General features: G+C 30.0%; 3 protein-coding genes across 5 annotated transcripts; all 3 read right to left on the bottom strand.

The window, feature by feature from the left end:
- Window positions 1-1,547: 1,547 nt before the first annotated feature.
- LOC137830599 (zinc finger A20 and AN1 domain-containing stress-associated protein 8-like) lies at window positions 1,548-3,385 on the bottom strand. Of its 3 annotated transcripts, none has more exons than XM_068638040.1 (3): window positions 3,297-3,385; window positions 3,066-3,111; window positions 1,548-2,366 (listed from the first exon to the last, which is right to left on the bottom strand). In XM_068638040.1, the coding sequence occupies exon 3, from the start codon at window positions 2,348-2,350 to the stop codon at window positions 1,832-1,834; it is 519 nt and encodes a 172-aa protein (XP_068494141.1). In that variant the 5' UTR covers window positions 2,351-2,366; window positions 3,066-3,111; window positions 3,297-3,385; the 3' UTR covers window positions 1,548-1,831. The 3 variants fall into 3 exon arrangements, with proteins under 3 accessions (XP_068494141.1, XP_068494142.1, XP_068494140.1); XM_068638041.1 differs by having other exon boundaries at window positions 3,000-3,111; window positions 3,297-3,361; XM_068638039.1 differs by lacking the exon at window positions 3,297-3,385 and having other exon boundaries at window positions 3,066-3,262.
- Window positions 3,386-4,883: 1,498 nt separating this feature from the next.
- Window positions 4,884-11,439, bottom strand: LOC137830598 (amino acid transporter AVT1A-like). The gene is made up of 11 exons (XM_068638037.1): window positions 10,932-11,439; window positions 9,728-9,978; window positions 9,118-9,332; window positions 8,967-8,990; window positions 8,694-8,874; window positions 8,387-8,606; window positions 8,158-8,297; window positions 7,779-7,931; window positions 7,207-7,250; window positions 6,295-6,357; window positions 4,884-5,111 (listed from the first exon to the last, which is right to left on the bottom strand). The coding sequence occupies exons 1-11, from the start codon at window positions 11,099-11,101 to the stop codon at window positions 5,019-5,021; spliced, it is 1,554 nt and encodes a 517-aa protein (XP_068494138.1). The 5' UTR covers window positions 11,102-11,439; the 3' UTR covers window positions 4,884-5,018.
- A 5,394-nt stretch (window positions 11,440-16,833) lies between these two features.
- LOC137830600 (uncharacterized) lies at window positions 16,834-17,615 on the bottom strand. Its single transcript, XM_068638042.1, has one exon. The coding sequence runs from the start codon at window positions 17,424-17,426 to the stop codon at window positions 17,070-17,072; it is 357 nt and encodes a 118-aa protein (XP_068494143.1). The 5' UTR covers window positions 17,427-17,615; the 3' UTR covers window positions 16,834-17,069.
- Between the last annotated feature and the right edge of the window lie 1,173 nt (window positions 17,616-18,788).

Below are 18,788 nucleotides of genomic sequence, written 5' to 3' on the forward strand. Positions count from 1 at the left end.
AAACCTATATTGCAAAACAGAAAAGCCACAGGCAAAATGTTTGAGTACTAAATTTTGATGTTATAGAGCAAAGACTCCACTCATATGGTATTATCATATTAAAAGTTTTTCATATCATACCTAAATCAGAATCACATTTATAAAAGCTAATTCCCATTACATGAACAAGGACAGTGAACCCCTGGCCTAAAACACCTTATGTCCCTCCTGGTGTTCTGGGTTTAAACCAAATTAAAAGTCAGAAATTGTGTTTGACAAATTGTCAACCAGTAGTTAACATAAAAGAACTCAGGAAACAACCAAAATGATGAGAATGCAATGAACTTCACTACTGAAATGGGGCAGACTTCAACAATGGTTTTTGCCAATTCTCTACTAACAGAAAACCTTTGTAGTAAGCCATGATTGTGTATGCAATCATACTGACAAGATGGAATTTTTTTATTGAACCTTGTTATATATCAGAGTGGAAAAAAACTATTTCCCATTGATATAGATCAACTATAGCTAAAAAAAATTTACACAAGATTTTACTGAGTGTAACAATGTAGAGGCAATGCAGCATCCTATGCAATGAATATTCAAATTACGTGAAAATGTGTCAGAAGAGAATTGTTTTCAAACACATACCGTGAAAGGGATTTCTGCACCATCACATGGCTATTTTTTTACTTTCAAGCATCACTTTAGTTTTAAGTATCAGCAACCCCCATTCCCTTGCCCCCTACCCCCTGAGGATCGGAATCTCAAGCTTCTAGATGTTTGCTTCTCTCTAATATATGAAATGGATACTACTTTGCCTAGAGGAGCTAGTTCTCCTGGTTAATTTTGTTTTCATGTTTTGCTTTCTGTTCTTTGGCACTTATGGTCTCCAATGTACAAAAAAAAAAAAACTAAAATCACTTTCTGAATGAATCATAACTATATTTTACATGTAGGAGATACCATAACAATACTGAATTATATGAATAACAAAGTCCAGAAAACAGCTACACTTAAAGATTGAGATATCAGATATTTTTAGCATATAAAAAAGTTAAATAAACATTTGGTTGGTAGGCCTTTGAGACATGTACAAGAGAAGAGAAAGGAACGTAAGATGGAAAATGTTTGACCAAGGAAACTTATATGTATTTATGAGAAGAGAGATGTGAATGCATGAAGGAGCAAGAAGGAAACAGTGGTGAGAAATGTGATAGTCAGGAATTAAAGTTACATATGTGCAACGATGAAAGACAGGAAAAGATATGAGAAGTGGAGAGGAAACAGAACTTTGGAGAAATCAAAGAGGGCAGAGCCTAGGCAGAAAAGTAAGGTTGCTTTCTTGTGACTGAGAAACTAGGGGTTCAAATAATTTCATGGGTAAGAGGCTGCACAATCACCTTCCCTAAAAGACCTCATCACTTGGAGGGAAACTTCCTGCTTCAATTCTATCTGTTTTCAGTATTATCAGTTCCCATCAACGTCATTAATTTATTATAAATAAATAATGTTTAAGAAAAAGCACATACAAGAGTAAACACCATTAATGCAATAAGAAAAAAAAATGCAGACCAAGCAGGAAATCAAATTACAAATGAGCCAAAGATGTCCATCAAACCAGCATAAATACTCATACTGTAGCTAACAAGTGAATGCTCACCAATCAATCAACAAGGAATGCGGGTTTTCCCCAAACATGTGCTAGCTATCATGACATGAACCAGTATCATGAGACATGGATCAGTATAGACACTAAAAGAACACTCAAAAGCCAGACAGCAAAAATATGTGAATTTGCTGAGGAAAGGTGAGACATCCAACTCCATATTTCAACCAGTCTAGTGCATCCCTAGATTTTATCAAGCTTGTCAGCCTTAATTGCAGGGTTGGCTTTGGCTATAGCCTCACGACCAACAGTCTGATAATCAAAGGGGCAATCGTGTTTGTCAGAATAGCGGTGCATTGCACAAAAGAGGTTCCCACATTTGCAGCTGAAACCGGTTAATCCAACACGCTTCCGGCAAGTAGCACATCTGCTGGGACCTGTCTTAGCTTTCATCTCCAAATTCTGACCAGAGGATGAATCTCCAGAAATCTCAGCAGAGACTGTCTTCATCTCCACATTTCCAACTTGTACATCCACGGAACCTGCAGTCACGGCCTGTTTCCCGCTGCAGCCCGAACCGCCATTCACAATGTTTTCAACCGAGGCTGCTGCAAGTTTGTCTTGTTCCTGCTTTAACAGCGTGTCTTTGTAACATTTGGAGCACATATTCATGGTGGCAGCCCTTCCAAAGAAGCCACAATTGTTAGTGCAAAGAATTGGCCTTTCTGGAGCCTGGCATCCTGTTTCATCGTGAGACTCCATTTGTTTTTATGACAACCTGCAAACATACGGACTCAGCCTCTCTTGAAAATATTTACACACTAACAAAAAGACTATTTCTTCAAGAAAGATACAAAAATTCGCACCTGAACAACAAAATCTAATATAGAACATCAATAGAGATGAAAGATACCAAATAAACACAAGGATTACAACAAGAACAATATGCAATACCAAAATCGTAACAACACAAGTATCACCATGACAGTAATCCATGCCAATCTCAACTATGAAGAAAAGGGACCAACAGTATTGTTCTCATTCGGTCACAACTCCCAACTTTCTCCAAATTCGATGTGCCCTTATAACAAAAAAAAAAAAAACTACTCTCCTCTCTTTTCTTCAAAACCATTATTATTTCAAATCAATTAAAAACAAGACAGAAACAACAAGAACCCTCTAAATCTACATGAACATTGAACCCTGAGTTCCAAATCCCAACCAACTCATCAACTAAAACCACTACACTACCAAGTCAATCATGCAAAAAAAAAAAAACCCAACAACCCCACAAGCAAACTCACACCAATAATTTCAGAAACAAAACAACCCCACAAGCCACAGTCAGAAAAATTCAAACTTTAAACACCCCATCATCCACAATCAACCACCCCACCGAGAAAATACATACCCAGAAGGTAATCCAAACCGAAAAGGCGATGAAGCAGAAAGAAAAACGCACTAAAAAACTTCTGACCTGCTTGCTCGGTTTCAGGGGTGCTGACAGCGTGATCAGGCAACCGCTGAGAGAAAAGAAATTGGAGAAATATGAGAAGAAAAGGAGACGAAGTGAGAGAAAACAAGAACAGAAATAATTGCGAGCTTTATAAGAGACGAAAGAAGAGTGAAAGAAAATGATGATATTTTAAATTTATAATTAATTAATTAAATAATGGGAATGGAAGAAGAGGAAGTAACAGGAAAGTACAATGTTAAACGCCGCTAAAGAAAGAGAGAAGAGAAGAGAGAATGGGTTAGGTTGGGTCGAATGTCGCGTCAAATACAAAACGTTACCTTTTTATCGGCTAACTTCTCATTATCTCTTCTAAGTCGGTGATAGTAACAAAATCACCCCTCCATTAGCTCCTAAATTACACTTTTGCCATCCACTTCTTCCTTTGCTTAGCATGCAATATGCGTTCCAAACAAATTAATTATTATATGTTTTCATATAATAACTTGTTTCAGTTAGAATATATTAAAATTTTATCTTTTTTTGTAAACTACAGAATAAAAGTATGGAATTATTTACAATACCTAACTTTATATTTGCAATATTTAGGGTTAATTGTAATTTTGGTTTTTTTCCATAACTTTAGTCTATTAGTTTTTAGTTATTCATAATTTTAGTTTCTAAATTTAGTTTTACACAATTTTGGTATTATAAATTTAATTGCTTATAATTTTTTAAAATTTTCAATTCAATTATTTATAATATATTTTTACAATTAAAATTAAGAAAGTTGAGGATATTTAAAAGTTAGTAGACTATAAACAAATTACAAATTACAAACTTTGTCAAATACATTATCAAAATTACGATTAAGAAAATTATTTAATTGTTGAAACAGAAGAGAAAAAGATAATTTAATTAAAATATAACCTATTATTTTTAAATATAATCTTATTTATTATCCTAGATTTATAGATTGCAATTTAAAAGTTCGTTTATATTATTTAGAAGGGTTATGTTTTACTATAAAATTAGAAAATTGAAAATAAATTTATAACTAGTATTTTTAATAAAAAAAATCATTAAATAGAAACTAATTTAAAAATCAATAATTTTTTAAATTTTTTAAAATAATATTAAAATAATATTTAATTAGATATCAATTTAGAAATTATTTATTAATAATATAAATAAATTTATTTATTTATTAATTTTTAAAGTAGTGTCTAATTTAATTATTATAATAATTAATTATTTTTTTAGAAACATATATAATGGTTACTTGTTTAGATATTTTGTGGGAAAACTGAATAAATCAAGTCATAATTTAGCAAACATTGGATCCAACAATATTTTTTCGATACTTGTACGAACTTTTAAATCCATGTTCACATTATATATATTATATTTAGCACTGTTATTTAAAAATCTGCATTTAAATTATTTTTTGACATTTATAGTTATTTTAATGTTTTTCTTTTTCTATTAGGTGAGTTTTTAGTTGGGTGAAATAAACATAAAGTGATTGAGACATTTGACTTATTTTCATTATTTGGTTACAATCTTATAAGACTAAAACCCAAGAAAAAGCTGAATCTGAATAGAGTTTGATTTTTGAAAATTTCAAAACATTAAATTGAATAAAATGATGTCTATCAAAGATGAATTTACCCATCAAAGTGTCCCTTACCAATTTTTATGTACAAAATTTTGTGTCATCCTAATTATGATGTGTTGAATTAAACATATAAGTAATTAGATACAAGTAAATATTTTAAAAACTAATCATTTTAATTATGTGTATTTGTTTTCAATAATATTAGCTATAAATCATATATAAAATTAAAAGAAAGCACGGATTTAACATATATTTTATAGCTAAAATACATAGATAAATTAAGCTGTCACCACAATAATCCAAATAGATGTATAGTTTGGTTGCAGAAACATTTGTGAGTGGGTAAACACTCCAATGTGTCAGTAACTGTCTGCAATACTCATCAGAGAGGAATATGTTCCAAGAACAGCACAAATGATTCCTAGTACAGTAATTGCAACACTCAGTACAACCTGTTAATAGGAAAAACAGACAACTTAGTACAAGGATTTGGAAAACTAATTGCATTTATTCTATAATAACTGTCATTCTCTTATTTCTGTGGTGATTGCTACAAAATATGCTGTAGCAGTTTCTGGAAAAAAGAGAAAACAAAGCTTCAAAATTAACAGGTTAGGGTGGTTTCCTCCTGTAATAGAGGTCACAGGAAAACATTTGAGGCTTCTGACCATCACTGTCTTCAATGTGATTCAGCTGCTCATAGTAGAAATTATTGGAAGTAAAATGGAATAATGCAAATTTATCTATAAATATAATGAATGAAATGGTGAACTATTACTATAAGAAAATTACTAAATAAAAATAATTTTAAAAATAAAAAATAATTAATGATTATAATGACTAAATTAGAATTTTTGAATTAGTTTATATTATTGATAAATAATTTTTAAATTGATATCTAATTAGTTACTGAGGTTTTAACTACCAATTATTTAAATTATAAATTTGATAACAAAAATCTTGATAACTAGTTAGATGCTAATTTAGAAACTACTTATCAATAATAGAAACTAATTTACAAATCAATTTTTTTTTAGTTTATAAAATAGTCTCTACTTATTGATTTCTAAATAGTTTTTATTATTGATAAATAGTTTAAAAAAAATAGTGTATAAAATGGTTTCTAAATTAATCAATAGAATAATTAATTATTATTTTGTTTCTAAAATTGAATTCTATTTAATAATTTTCTTTATAGTGTGTAATTTAGTCGTTGATTTAAGGTTTAGGGTAATTACAAGAAATTATTGCACATAAAATGGAATTATGAAAATTTATCATCTAATATCTAATATCATGCATGAAGTGTCAACTATCATTGTAATTCAACTACAGATCATAGAATTTATTGCACCAAAAATGGAATAAAGCAAATTTTATCTGCTAAAACTATCATTGTGTTGAATGTAATTCAGCTTCTGATCATAGAAGTTATTTGCACGCAAAATCGAAGGCAAATTTTATCTGCTAAATAACATGCATGAAGTGTTAACTATCATTGTGTTGAATGTAATTCAACTACTAAACATGGAATTATGCAAATTTTATTTGCTAAACATGGTCCAGTACTGTTGAATATAGTAACTATGGTATGTTTTTTTATAGGAAAAGAAAAATATAAGATGAGACTGTTACCTGTGTCTTTGTAGCTTTTTTCCCAATAATTTTGAGGAAACATAAAGTTGGCATTATGGATGACTGAAAGAAATGTCAATTTTCATATTAGATAGCAGTTTCATTCAAATTTCTTGCATGAACTGAGTGAATAAAAGTGATTTTAATAAATTGATAAATAAGAGTTGAGAATATAATCATTATGATTGTAACAATAATCCATTTTCTATGTTTTTCAATTCATAGATTAAAATGAATAAAGAATTATTCATTCCAGTTGAAAATAGTGATAATATACTCATATTACAGAACTTCATTTAGTGGACATATTAAGAACTTCCTCATGACAGATTCTAAAATCTTGTAGTTAATTAGTTAGAAATGATTGATATTCATTTACTAATTTGATGAAGTATTGTAAATAGGAGATTATCAGGATAAAAATATCTTAATATCTTTATTAGTAATTAGAAAAAAATATATACTTATAATCTACATATTTATTTCAGTATATTTTATTTTCTTAAGAAAATGTGATTATGTTGAGAATGTAATTATCATCATTTTGCAACTAATAAAATATTTATTTTCTATGTTATTATTATTATTATTATTATTATTATTATATATATATATAAATAAATAAAAAAGATTGACACACGATCAAATAATGATAAGGTGCATATCATTAACTAAAACTGAGAATTTACAATCAAGAATTATTGTTCTTAACAGAATTATACATGATTTCCTAATTTCTTTGTAATATAAACAAGAGATATGTCTTCGAAAAGGGAAAAAAAAATCGCCACCAACTTTTTTTAATGATAAAATATTATATTTAAATAATAATAGTTAATATAAATAAAATGTTGAAATAAAATAACAATATAGACAGTTATAATATATATAGAGAGAGAATGCATTTCTTACCACAAGTAAACTAAAGAGAGAACCAATTAAAGCCATCACAAGTCCTGAAATTATAATGAAGTTATAATTAGTTTTGAAATTAAATATAGTATGATATATTAGTGTTGAATCTAATCCAAACACACTTGTATATGAAGAATTACTTTCCACAGAATACAATACTGTCGTTTGATCCATGTACCACTTGACCCAGTAATCAAAATAAAAGCTTCTGATTGTTCTTTAACAAAGTTTACTTCTTTGGTTTCAAATGTATGAAAATCAAATTTCATGTGAGCTTTTTTTTTTTTTTTAATTGTGGTTGAAAAAAAAATATAACATATGGGTGAAAAATAACGAATATATTGGAGATCTCAACTAGATATAAAAACATATGGTAGTATATAAATAAGTGTAAATCTCATTAAAATAAATTGGTTTTATCTAGTAAACCGGTTTTATCTGATAAACCGATTTTATAAAGTTGATTTAAACTTAAAATCTATTAAAAAGTGAACAGAAAGTATAGGTGCCCACAACTAATTATTGGGAATGACAAAATTGATGCTAAAAAAATAAAATGTAAAGCTTACCAAAAAAGGGAACCAGAAAGGCAACACAAACTGTAGATGCAACAAGGGCTGTTCTAAGAAGAATGAAACACCAATATGTAGTTGAAATTCTCTCTGGCAGCAACTCCTCTAAACTCCTTGCAAGTGGGTTCATCAACAAAGCATATGTGTTTACTGTTAAGGAAAGGCTAAACTAAAAAAATTACAAATGAGTTTCACAAACCATAGCCAATAAACTTTCATAAATTATGTAGTTTTGGCATAAAGGATATTTGGTGAATGGGTTAATAACCTGAAAGAAGAGCACAGAACATTAAATTAGGGGGCCAAAAGTTGTTGGTAGCAAGAATAAAACCATAAAAATAAAAGTAGTGCTAAGAGACCCAAAAAATCTCAAAACTCACCGTTGTCCACAGTGCAACTTTGGAAGAAATAGCACCTGGTGGCATATTCAATGTTATCTGAGACAAAGTGCCATCACCAAACGTGAGAAATCCCATGACTGCAACGCTTCCGTATATCAAAACACACAAAACAAAACTGTAGGCAAAGAAATGACTCCAAGAATCAGAAAAACAATCAAACATGTTGTGTTTTGCCCTTGAAAGAGAAGCTATTAGGTATGATACCATGTCATTAGGGCTTTGGTAAATTGTGTCTTGTCAGCCATAGACTGATAAATATTTGGGAAAACTGAATGTCCTGCAAAGCAAAATCCATATACACCAATAGCAAATGGAATGCCATTCCATTTTACCAATTGACCAGTTTCATGGTATCCAACACCTTCTGTGGTCCCAACACAAAACACACAGATTATAATCACAAGTGTTGCAACAACCCCTCCAGCTGCAGATCATAACACAAGTTCCAGTAAGTACATTTTAAGTAGCAAAATTTGAAGACAGAAGGAACATATTTTGGACTTTTGAGCACCTGATAGATAAGAGATTAGGCGAAGATCCTTCAACCAAACAGTTGGGAGAATAATAAGGGCTGTCAAAACTCCAAACAGGTGCATAGGGTCTAACTGGAAACTACCCAGATTTAAGGAAGCACCAGGAAACAGACTAGTGAGGTTATCTCCTTCCAAGGTGATGAATTCCACACAATATGACTGCAGCCATTAATAGAGAGATTGTACATGTGGTGCCGAGCACAAAATGCAGGTATTTCGAAGGAAACAGAAGAAGTAGGAAGTGTACTTACATATAATTCAATGTACAAAATGATCTGCAACAAATATCATAATAAGTAAGCAACAACAGAAAGAAGTCGTGCTCTGGTACATTTTGTGAGAACCCTTATACATATTAAGATCAAAGGTAATTAATTTAAGTAGAGAAGTAAATTAACTCACAGATACAATAATACGGCCATATCTTCCAAACGCAGCTTCTCCTATATCTGGGTAGGTAATGATTCCTTCTCTGCTTTCAAAGCACTGTTTCATGAGAGTGGCTGTATAACAACAAATAACTGCAAAAAATATCATCACTGCAATGCTCATCCACCCAGCTTGATTCACTGTGTATGGTGTAGATAGAAGGCCAACTCCAGCCATCACATTAATGCCTACCAAATTACAACATGTCTCATAAAATGAGCAAGAAGAAATAGAACTTTTTGCAGACAAAAGAAAAAAAAAAACACATAATCCATAACAATAATAAACAGCAGGAAAGAATGCATTGAAGTACATATAATAGCAATCCCCCTGTTTTATACTAGAGACACTCTGTAGCCATATATGTTACACTGATCTTCATTATTTACATCGTTTATAAGTTCTACTAAATGCTACAGCTGTGACTTGTGACATGCAAAAACCTTGGAAGGGGTCAATCTTCCCTTCATAATCTTTCAGTTTGACCCCTCTACCTACTCCCCCCGTAAAAAAGAAATATATTGATTAATTGAAGAATTTTTTGCATGCATGGTAACAAGATTGCAATGAAATAACATAGTACTGTTGAAAACTGTCTGAGTGAAGCTGCATCCATATCCAATGGGCAATTCTCCAGAAAAATGGCGTTGTACCGAGGCTTTCTCCCACCAAGTTGATTGATTAAGACCTTCAGAAGATAGAAAAGGTATCTTTCCATCAAAGTCTAAGCTACTCTTTGAACGATTGTCAAAACTAGAATATATAAAACTCGGCCCTCGCAGAACTGACTCGAGATTTGGAGCAGCAGCTATAGTGTAAGAATCCGTAGTCTCTCTGTCATAAGAAAAGGAATGGAATATCTCAGCTCATTAAGGTTACTATATGAACAAATAAGCACAGAAATAAACCAGATAAAAGAATACTACCAAAGCAATTTAAAACAAATTTGATGTTATAAAAATCAGCAGCTCTCACTCGGGAAATTGTAATTCAAATCACTAACTATTACAAATTTGATGTAAGAATTTGCCACGAGAAACTCTTTCATGATCTAGATCATAGAAATGGGCCATGATCATGGACACATGTGGTTTCACTCACACCGTATAATCATTTATCGTTTTGCCTGCAAAAAATATAAAAACTGAACCTCGAAGAAGCCAGAAAATGACACCCTTAACACTGAAGTGTTAAAAATCAGAACAAAGACCTGTGCTGTAAATTAGCCCTTTAAAATTAACGGACACGACAAAAGGAGCCAAAACAGAGGTTACGAGGAACGAACGCATGTGACATCCAAATTTCAAATTAAAATTACAAAAACCACATTCGCTCCTCGATCAAGTTCGATTCCAAAATACGAGCGATGTTAAATACTCACAAAAATCATTTTTGTCGTTTTCAGTGGTCTTTGTGGAAGATTTCACATCATTAAAAATATGACTAAATTAAAGTACACACATAAAAGCAATCTCATCAGATCAAAACTCTATTGTATATAGCTCCATCACTTATCTTAACTACCATGGTTGGATCTATCGATCACGAACTATTTTCAGATCATTCAAACATCATATGAAAACTTCATGTTTAAAAAAAAAATACTGAATCCTACACTAAAAATCTCCCCAGACAAGAACATGAAGAAACCAAAGCATGCAAGCGAGACAACCAGAACTCCAAAAGTCATAACAGTTGACCAGGATGGACTGCAACCATGGAAGATACAACGAACCAAAAACAGAAAAACCGTGCAGAGAGAAAAGTGAACAGTGATAAGTATATACTTGTAACTCTGAGGCCATTGTTGAGAAGCGAAAGAGTGAGGTTCAGCATCACTGTCTCCTTCACTGCCACTCTGGTACTTGTCAGCTTCAATGTCCTGGTGCTGTTCGGCATCGTCGTCGAGCAAAAACTCAAGGTCTCTGTCCTTGTTGATGCAATCGTTCTGAACCATGGGTGTGTGGTGGTGGTGATCCGAGGGAAGAAGATGTCTGGTGCAGATTGGGAGAGATATGGAAGCGAAAGGGACAAAGCGTGAGAGAGGAATCGAGAGAAAACGTGATGAATGGCGGCAAGTGAGCGAAAAGAGTTAAAAAAGTTTGTGAGGTTTCACTGAGAACCACAACGTGGCGCGGCAACTGGCACCATTTGTATGGATCTTCAAAATTAGAACACAAACCTTGCTCAAAATAAATGGTTATTCAATGGGAAAACGACATCAAACACACAAACAGACACACATCCTCATTAATACCAAATTTCACAGATCAAACTCACCTTAAATTATTGCGCGGTTACGCATGTTATGTGATATGACAGCTTTTAAATCAGCAAAGTTGCATCCTAATAAATTCCTATTTTAATTATTTTTTCAATTTAAAATATTATTATATTATTATGACTCTTTTTTTACTGTTGTCATGTCAGAGAAACTTATCCTTCTATTAATTCATTCTGTTGTGTGAAATCGGAAATAATCAGAAATAGTTAATGAATAACACCATCACTTTAATTTAATTAATATTTTCTACATCTACTTATTTTTTTTTATTTCAGTTCAATTTAATATATTTAAAACTTTTATTTTTACTTTTACATTTCTTCTTTGTTTAAATAATGAATTGTATGGATTATAGGTTTTTATTATATATATATAAAAACTCTCACGTTAGATATTATTATGAAACTTGACTTCAGTTAGACTAACACTTCAAGTAACAATAATCATTTGTCACACCATATAAAAAAATAATATTAAAAGAAAGAAAATATAAAAAAAAATATGGAGAGATTAAATCAAAACTTATGTATTAACAAAAACGGTACATATATAATTTATACTTAATAATAAAATACTTTATAGGAATAAAGTCTAAGTTAGCAAGTTTATCAACACTGCATTTCCTTCAAGAAAAATGTAAGAAACCCAAAACTTGGTTTTCCCATAATAGTTAAGACAAGTGTTTCACCTATTATAAAACATTCAATGAACATTAGTTCTAAGAATAAATTCAACACAAACCAAAGTAAAATCACATTCAAGTCATAAACTAGTAAGATCCATCTTTTGAACTTGTTTAATAGCATGTATTACTCGATAAAAGTCAACAACCAAAGTAGTCTGAACATATACATATTTTTTTTAATTTCAATTTATCTACATTAATTTATTAATTAATAATATTTTTTCTTACAAAATATTTCTATTTTGTTATTATTACGAAGGTAATGACATTTTTTTACTTAAATAATCTATTTAGTTCTTCTAGTTTATGTTAAAAAATAATCATATTCATTTCTCGTAGAAAAAATATTTGAATAGCACTTAATTTTAAAAAAATTCTAATTATGTAAGAACTTGGATGGGTTTGGAGTTGAACTTTTATCTTGAATTGAATGGAAAAGAAATAGTGAAAATAGAGAGAGTGAGTTTACTTGGTTAAATGTTTTGTTCTTGCAATTAGATTAGACTTTTTTAAATAGGTTTAGTTTTTCAAATTTTTAAATTTGGTTGATTTGTTATTTAAGAGTGTTAGTTGTGTTTTTATGGGTTTATTTTGGTTATCTTATATGTATTTGTATTTTTCTTGGTGCATTATTGATGACCTTGAAATATCAAATATGTTGATAATGTTGTACCATATTGTACATTCAAGAGAAAAATATTTTTTTATTAAAATGAAACAATTTTAAAACTACTTTAAATGATATCACAGATAAAAATTATTGACTCTCCATTGTACACATCGATGATGCTTCTTTGGGAGTTTGGTTCAAGTTACGTGTGCTCAATCTTTTCCCATTTATAGAAAACTTTATAAATTTTAAGAATTTTAAACATATTGAATTTAAATTAATTTTAGTTTAAATCGTTTTACTTTTTAAATATTTTATTTAAATAATTTTTTTTTAAGTTTTAATTTTTTGTTTAAATAAAACATTTTAATTATTTCTAATATTTTTATAAGTGGGACTAAAAAATTCACTGTACAGAACTATCATAATTAATGTTGATTTAAAGTTTTTCAATTAATATTAGAACAAATTCTAATAAATTATTGATAAAAAATAATTGATGATAAAAAAAATTGAATAAAATATTTTAATTATGACTAACTTTGGTTTTTCAATTTCGACTAAATTGACATTTATACAAAACAATTGGTTGAAAGTTTTTCTAATTAACATTAGAAAAATTCTAATAAATTATTCATAAAAAATAACATGGGTTAATCATTACAAACATTGAAAAAAATAATAATAATCATAACTGAAAATTTAAAATTTGTAATTTATATTTGTGGAAAAATAGTTTCTCAAACATCGGCTAAGAAAATCCTATCTGCACTAATAAACAAAAATTATAGCAATTGAAGTCACAAAATAACTCATATAAACAGAGTAATCATATCAGGTATCTTAGTTAAGTTGGTGACGCCTTAAATAAAATTGAGCCAAAAAGAAAAATAATTAAATTTAACAAAATTTTAAATTCCTAGTAAGATTTGAAGTTATCAAAAAATTAATTTATGAGTCTCAGACACTTCTCTTAAAATGACATATCCGGACACAAATATTGGTGTCACACTCGTACGACACTTTTAGGACACTTATCGGTTAAGTATTCAATTCAAAAAATATTTATTGGATTTTTAAAAATTCGAGCAGATTTTAACACAATTTTAAAAGGTATAAATACAATAATTTTCTAAAAACTCAATTTTTTTATATAAATTTTTATTATGATTATAAAAATAAGGAACAAATTTTTTTGAACCAGTCATGAAAAATATCTTACCTGGTCTCAAAAGAATCTGAAAGATATATTTACACATAAATATTTTTTTTCAATTTATATAATTCAAAATTATACAATATATAGATCCGTGTCTTACATTTTAGAAATTATACTATCTCCGTGTTAGTATCCATATCTATGCTACATATCTAATCTAAATTACTCTAATGAAATTCTAAAATTTCAATTTCTTTCAAAATTTATTATCCAAATAACATATTTTTTCATAAAGCATTTTAATTGTTCTATAAGAGTAACCGTCCTAAAATTTTATATCAAAATACACTCAAAACTCTTTAAACAATTTTTTTTATTTGATGTCATTCTATACTTTCCAAAAAAAAGAGTTTTGTTATTTCTTGAAAAAAAATATTTTAAGAATGTTATACATTTATATTTTGATTGAGAAAAAAGTACTCAAGATTCGTTAAAAAGGATGATCACATTATAAATATATTACATTTGAGATGATATTTTTTGGGTAATTGAATTATTTCTTTAACTAGTGTAGAACTTTTTGAAGAATATTTTAAAAAGTGTTTTTGATTTTTTTTTTTTATAATTGCATATATACTATTGCAATTTTAATCAAATTTTGAGTGAAAAAATCAAAATGGATGTATATTCGGGAAGAAAAGTCCTCATATAATTTTTTTGTTGTTCTTGTGTTTAGTATTTCTCTTATCATCTTGAATCCTTGTTGTTTTTTTGTAATTATTGTCTAATGTACTTAATTTATCTTATTATCAACAATTTAATAAAATTGACAAAATCAACAACCCCCACCCCACCCCTACCCTACTTATCCTCTTCTTTGACAAATTCTTTGTTTTACACAGCCAACATATATTTGTTATAATAATGTTTTATATTTTTTATCTTAATTGCATTATTACTAAAGTAATATTATAGTATTATAAAACTAAACAGAGTTCAACTTAACCGTAGTGTTTTAACTTTAACCTTTTTATTGATGCTATATTTTTTATTTTACTAACAAACTATATTTATTTTATATAATTTCAAATCAACCTTCTTCTAATATATTTATATTTTATCGAAGCATATTATTACATACTAAATTGTATTTATATTATTTATTTATATATGAATATCACGGGTTTTCTTGAATTCATTGAATCGGATACTATTATATTTTGCTGTAATGTGAGTGTCTGATAAGTTTTCACATGCCAGAAATCAGCAAGCTCAAATATGAATACTTGCTCAATGCATACACCACATTTATATTCATTATTTTTCTCTCTCTCTTATCTCATTGTTTCACCAATAAGCAGTTCTGCGTGAAAATTTGCTCAAATGCCTTACATGAAACAACTGATCACTTTTCAGAAAGAAAGCACAGATAAAAAAATTGAATATCACAGATAGTAGAAAAAACAGATAGTAAAATTTGATATGAAAATAGGCCACCTAAGGAAAAAAACAAGCTTTTTGTAAAGGTACACTCAGTGATCAGATGCATCTAAATAAACAAAGCAATATTGATCAAAGTGGGAACTAGTTTACATCAGAGAAGTAGGATGAGGTGATAAAGTAAGATAAAAACTGGACCTAATTGAAAGACTGACAAAGATTTTGATATATGTACTATTCTACCTCTCAATAATACCCTCACTCATTGATCACACTCAGAGGAACTGCCACAATCCCAGTACCAAACTTACCCTATGTAAGTTTTGAAGATCAAGTGCCATAGGACTAAGCATAGGAGAATAATTTGCTCCCTACATCTAAAGAATTGATCATCATAAAGTGCTGAGTAAATTAGACAACATTCCAACTATAGTATTATAGTTTACTATGGGCTCAGTGACAGTGATATGAAATGAAACACAACAATATAAAATTAACTTGTGCAAATCTACAAACTGCTTGATACTATAAAGGTAGAAAACATACAAACTGAAACTTCAGCATAGAATTCAAAATTAGGATTGACCCACTCCTTTAAAGTGAATAAATGTGTCCAAGGATGGATCCACTGACAATAAACAGGTAATATTAACAAACAACTTTAGATCAAATGAACAGTAAACATACTCTACTTTCTCATTTTATACATTTGCTCACTTAATCCAAGAGAGTAACATAAAATACGGGTAGACAATGGAGACAAACCCAAACCTGATAAAGAATAATGAAAGCCTTGTGCACAAAAGCATAAACTACTCCTAATTAGAACCACTGCCAACCTTTGAAGTTCTTGTAGAACCAATTCAAGAATATGCATCTATATCCAAAACCAATAATTAGGCATTTCCACTATTTCATGATTATTTGAACTAAGATAAATCAGTACGTTTTCAGTTACTTCATTTGCTTTCCCACAGACATTTTTCCCAAAGGCAAAACTGCTGTTTGAAATAATGTCAGACACTAAATGTGAATCTCCTAGTAGGATTTCAAACTTTATGTTGGTCACAGGATGAAAGAGATCAATCCCTTCTGCAAAAAAGTGTTCGAACCCTATTTGTCAGTGTGGAGAGACGAATCCCTCCTGCTAGACCCAACCCGTTAGTTCTCTCTGTTGTATGCAACACTAGAATGAATCTAAATTTCAATTTCACACATGCTACAACTACTTTCCAAACAATTTTTGAACCAGGACAAAATCAATCAACAATTTCAAATTCAAGCAAACATTAAAAAAATCCAATCCAAGGTTAACTTACAATACCCGAATCTACAGTCAAACGGATGCAATTCAATTTCCCAAATCCACAAAATTGAGACAAATTCTAGGTTCAATTCAAATAGCTCCTCCTCACGGATGACAACCAAATCCAGATAACAAAAACACGCATCATTCAGCTAAAAGAATATTCTATAATTAAACAGAAAAAGGAAACATTGAAACCACAATGTAACGCAAGAACCACGTTTTATCCACATTCGATAATAACAGGAAGCGAGTCAACAATCTCATGACAATGCAAAACTGAAAAACGCAGAAGAAAATTAAAAATTAAGAGCAATCAAGGAATTGAAAAATTCCGAGATTTGTTATACCCTTATTACAGCGAAAACCCTATTTATGGCTTTAAACAAAAGCTAGCAACAGCGAGTGTAGGATGCATGGATGGAAGGAACAGATGCAGATTCATTCGGAGGAGTCGTTATTGGCGGCAAGGGCGTTCTCGATCTTGAGGCGCTCAAGGGCCTTCTCGTGGGCCCACGTTTCGATGGTCAAATCGGGCTTGGCGTTGAGCCCAACACCCAGGATCACGATGGTGAGGAAGCTGGTGATGTAGCATGGCAGTTCCCAGTCTTCCCACTTGCGGGACTGGCCCGGGGGCAGGGGAGTCCGGTTGAAGAGGTACCCCTTGGGATGCTCCTCGTGGCCCGGGCTCGTCCACCTGCTGGGCCCAGATTCCGCGCCGCCGCGGGTTCGAAGGGACTGGAGGATCCGCCGGCGGAGCGTGGCGGAGGCGGTGGCGAATGGCGTCGGAAGCGGCATCGGGTTGGGTGGTTTTGATCTCTCGCAAGGGAGAGTGAGTGAGACCTCAACTGCAATTGGTCACACAAAGAGAAAGAGAGAGAGAGAGACTAAGAATTTTCAGGCTTTTGTTTTTTGTTTCCTTTATTTGGATTTCGATTTTTGAACCCAACTACTTTCAATTGGGCCTTCAGTTTTCAGCCCTTTACACAGCATTCATCATACTCTCTCTATCTATTTATAGTGTGAAAATAAGATAAAAATTATATGTTGAATTTTAAGATAACAGTATTTTCAAATATACAAGTTAGAATAAAATAAGATAATAAATCTGTCTGTTTAAATTAAAACAAATATTTTATTTTAAATAATAACTTATTTGAGTAAGTTTTGATTTGTTCCTTATGTTTTTTTTTTGTCTCCTTAAAATTCAAAATTATCATTTTTAATCTTTAGTATTGTATGACATTAGTTAATACTTATATATTGAATAAAATATTAAAAAAATATTATGTATTAGTTCCGTAATATAATATAAACTTGTTTTACCTAAAAAAAAATTATAAAATAAATATTATTCATCTATCTTTAAATAAATATTAGGAACAAGGATTTAAAATTTTCAAAAAAGGAAAGTTAAGTTATTTTAAATTTTGTGGGATGAAAAATCAAGAAAATATTTATATGAACAGAATTAATATTTATAGTGAAAACACAGACCGAGAGCGTGCGCATGTATTTTTTATTTTTATTATTATCATATATTAGATAATAAATACATACAAATTTATTATATAAATATCTATAATATTTAAATAATAGTCAGTACTCATATTTTTTATTTCTATTATTATTATATATTAAATAATAGATACATATAAATTTATTATATCTATAAATTTATAATTGAATTGACTCAAATGAAATTTTGTACCTTATAATATTCTTAAAGAAAAAAAAGAATTATTTCATTTGACCTATGATTATGGAACATGTTATTTGTTATATATTTTAATTATATGCACATAATGCTAAAAAATACTAGTAGAATTATATTGGATATATTTAAACAGTTCTGAAATTTTGGTAGGAGTAAGATGAATAAAAAAAGAAATATAATTTTATCAAGTAATTAATGATAAGTTATTTTTTGAATGTGCTAATGCTTTGCGTATTTGGAATTGGGTTCAACACATTTTTCCTACTTATCATTTCTCTAATAAGGATGATCTTTCTTTCTTTTATTAAGAGTGATAGTAGTCCGTTGCTTAAATTAATTAAGCTAGCTGTGATAACTTTTTCTATTTGGATGATATGGCGTATGAGGAATTATGTTCGTTTTCAGGATAAGATTGAGGTTTCTAGGGCTATTTTGGTTATTAA

Source organism: Phaseolus vulgaris, chromosome 7, assembly GCF_000499845.2.
Source record: "Phaseolus vulgaris cultivar G19833 chromosome 7, P. vulgaris v2.0, whole genome shotgun sequence".
NCBI lineage: Eukaryota > Viridiplantae > Streptophyta > Magnoliopsida > Fabales > Fabaceae > Phaseolus > Phaseolus vulgaris.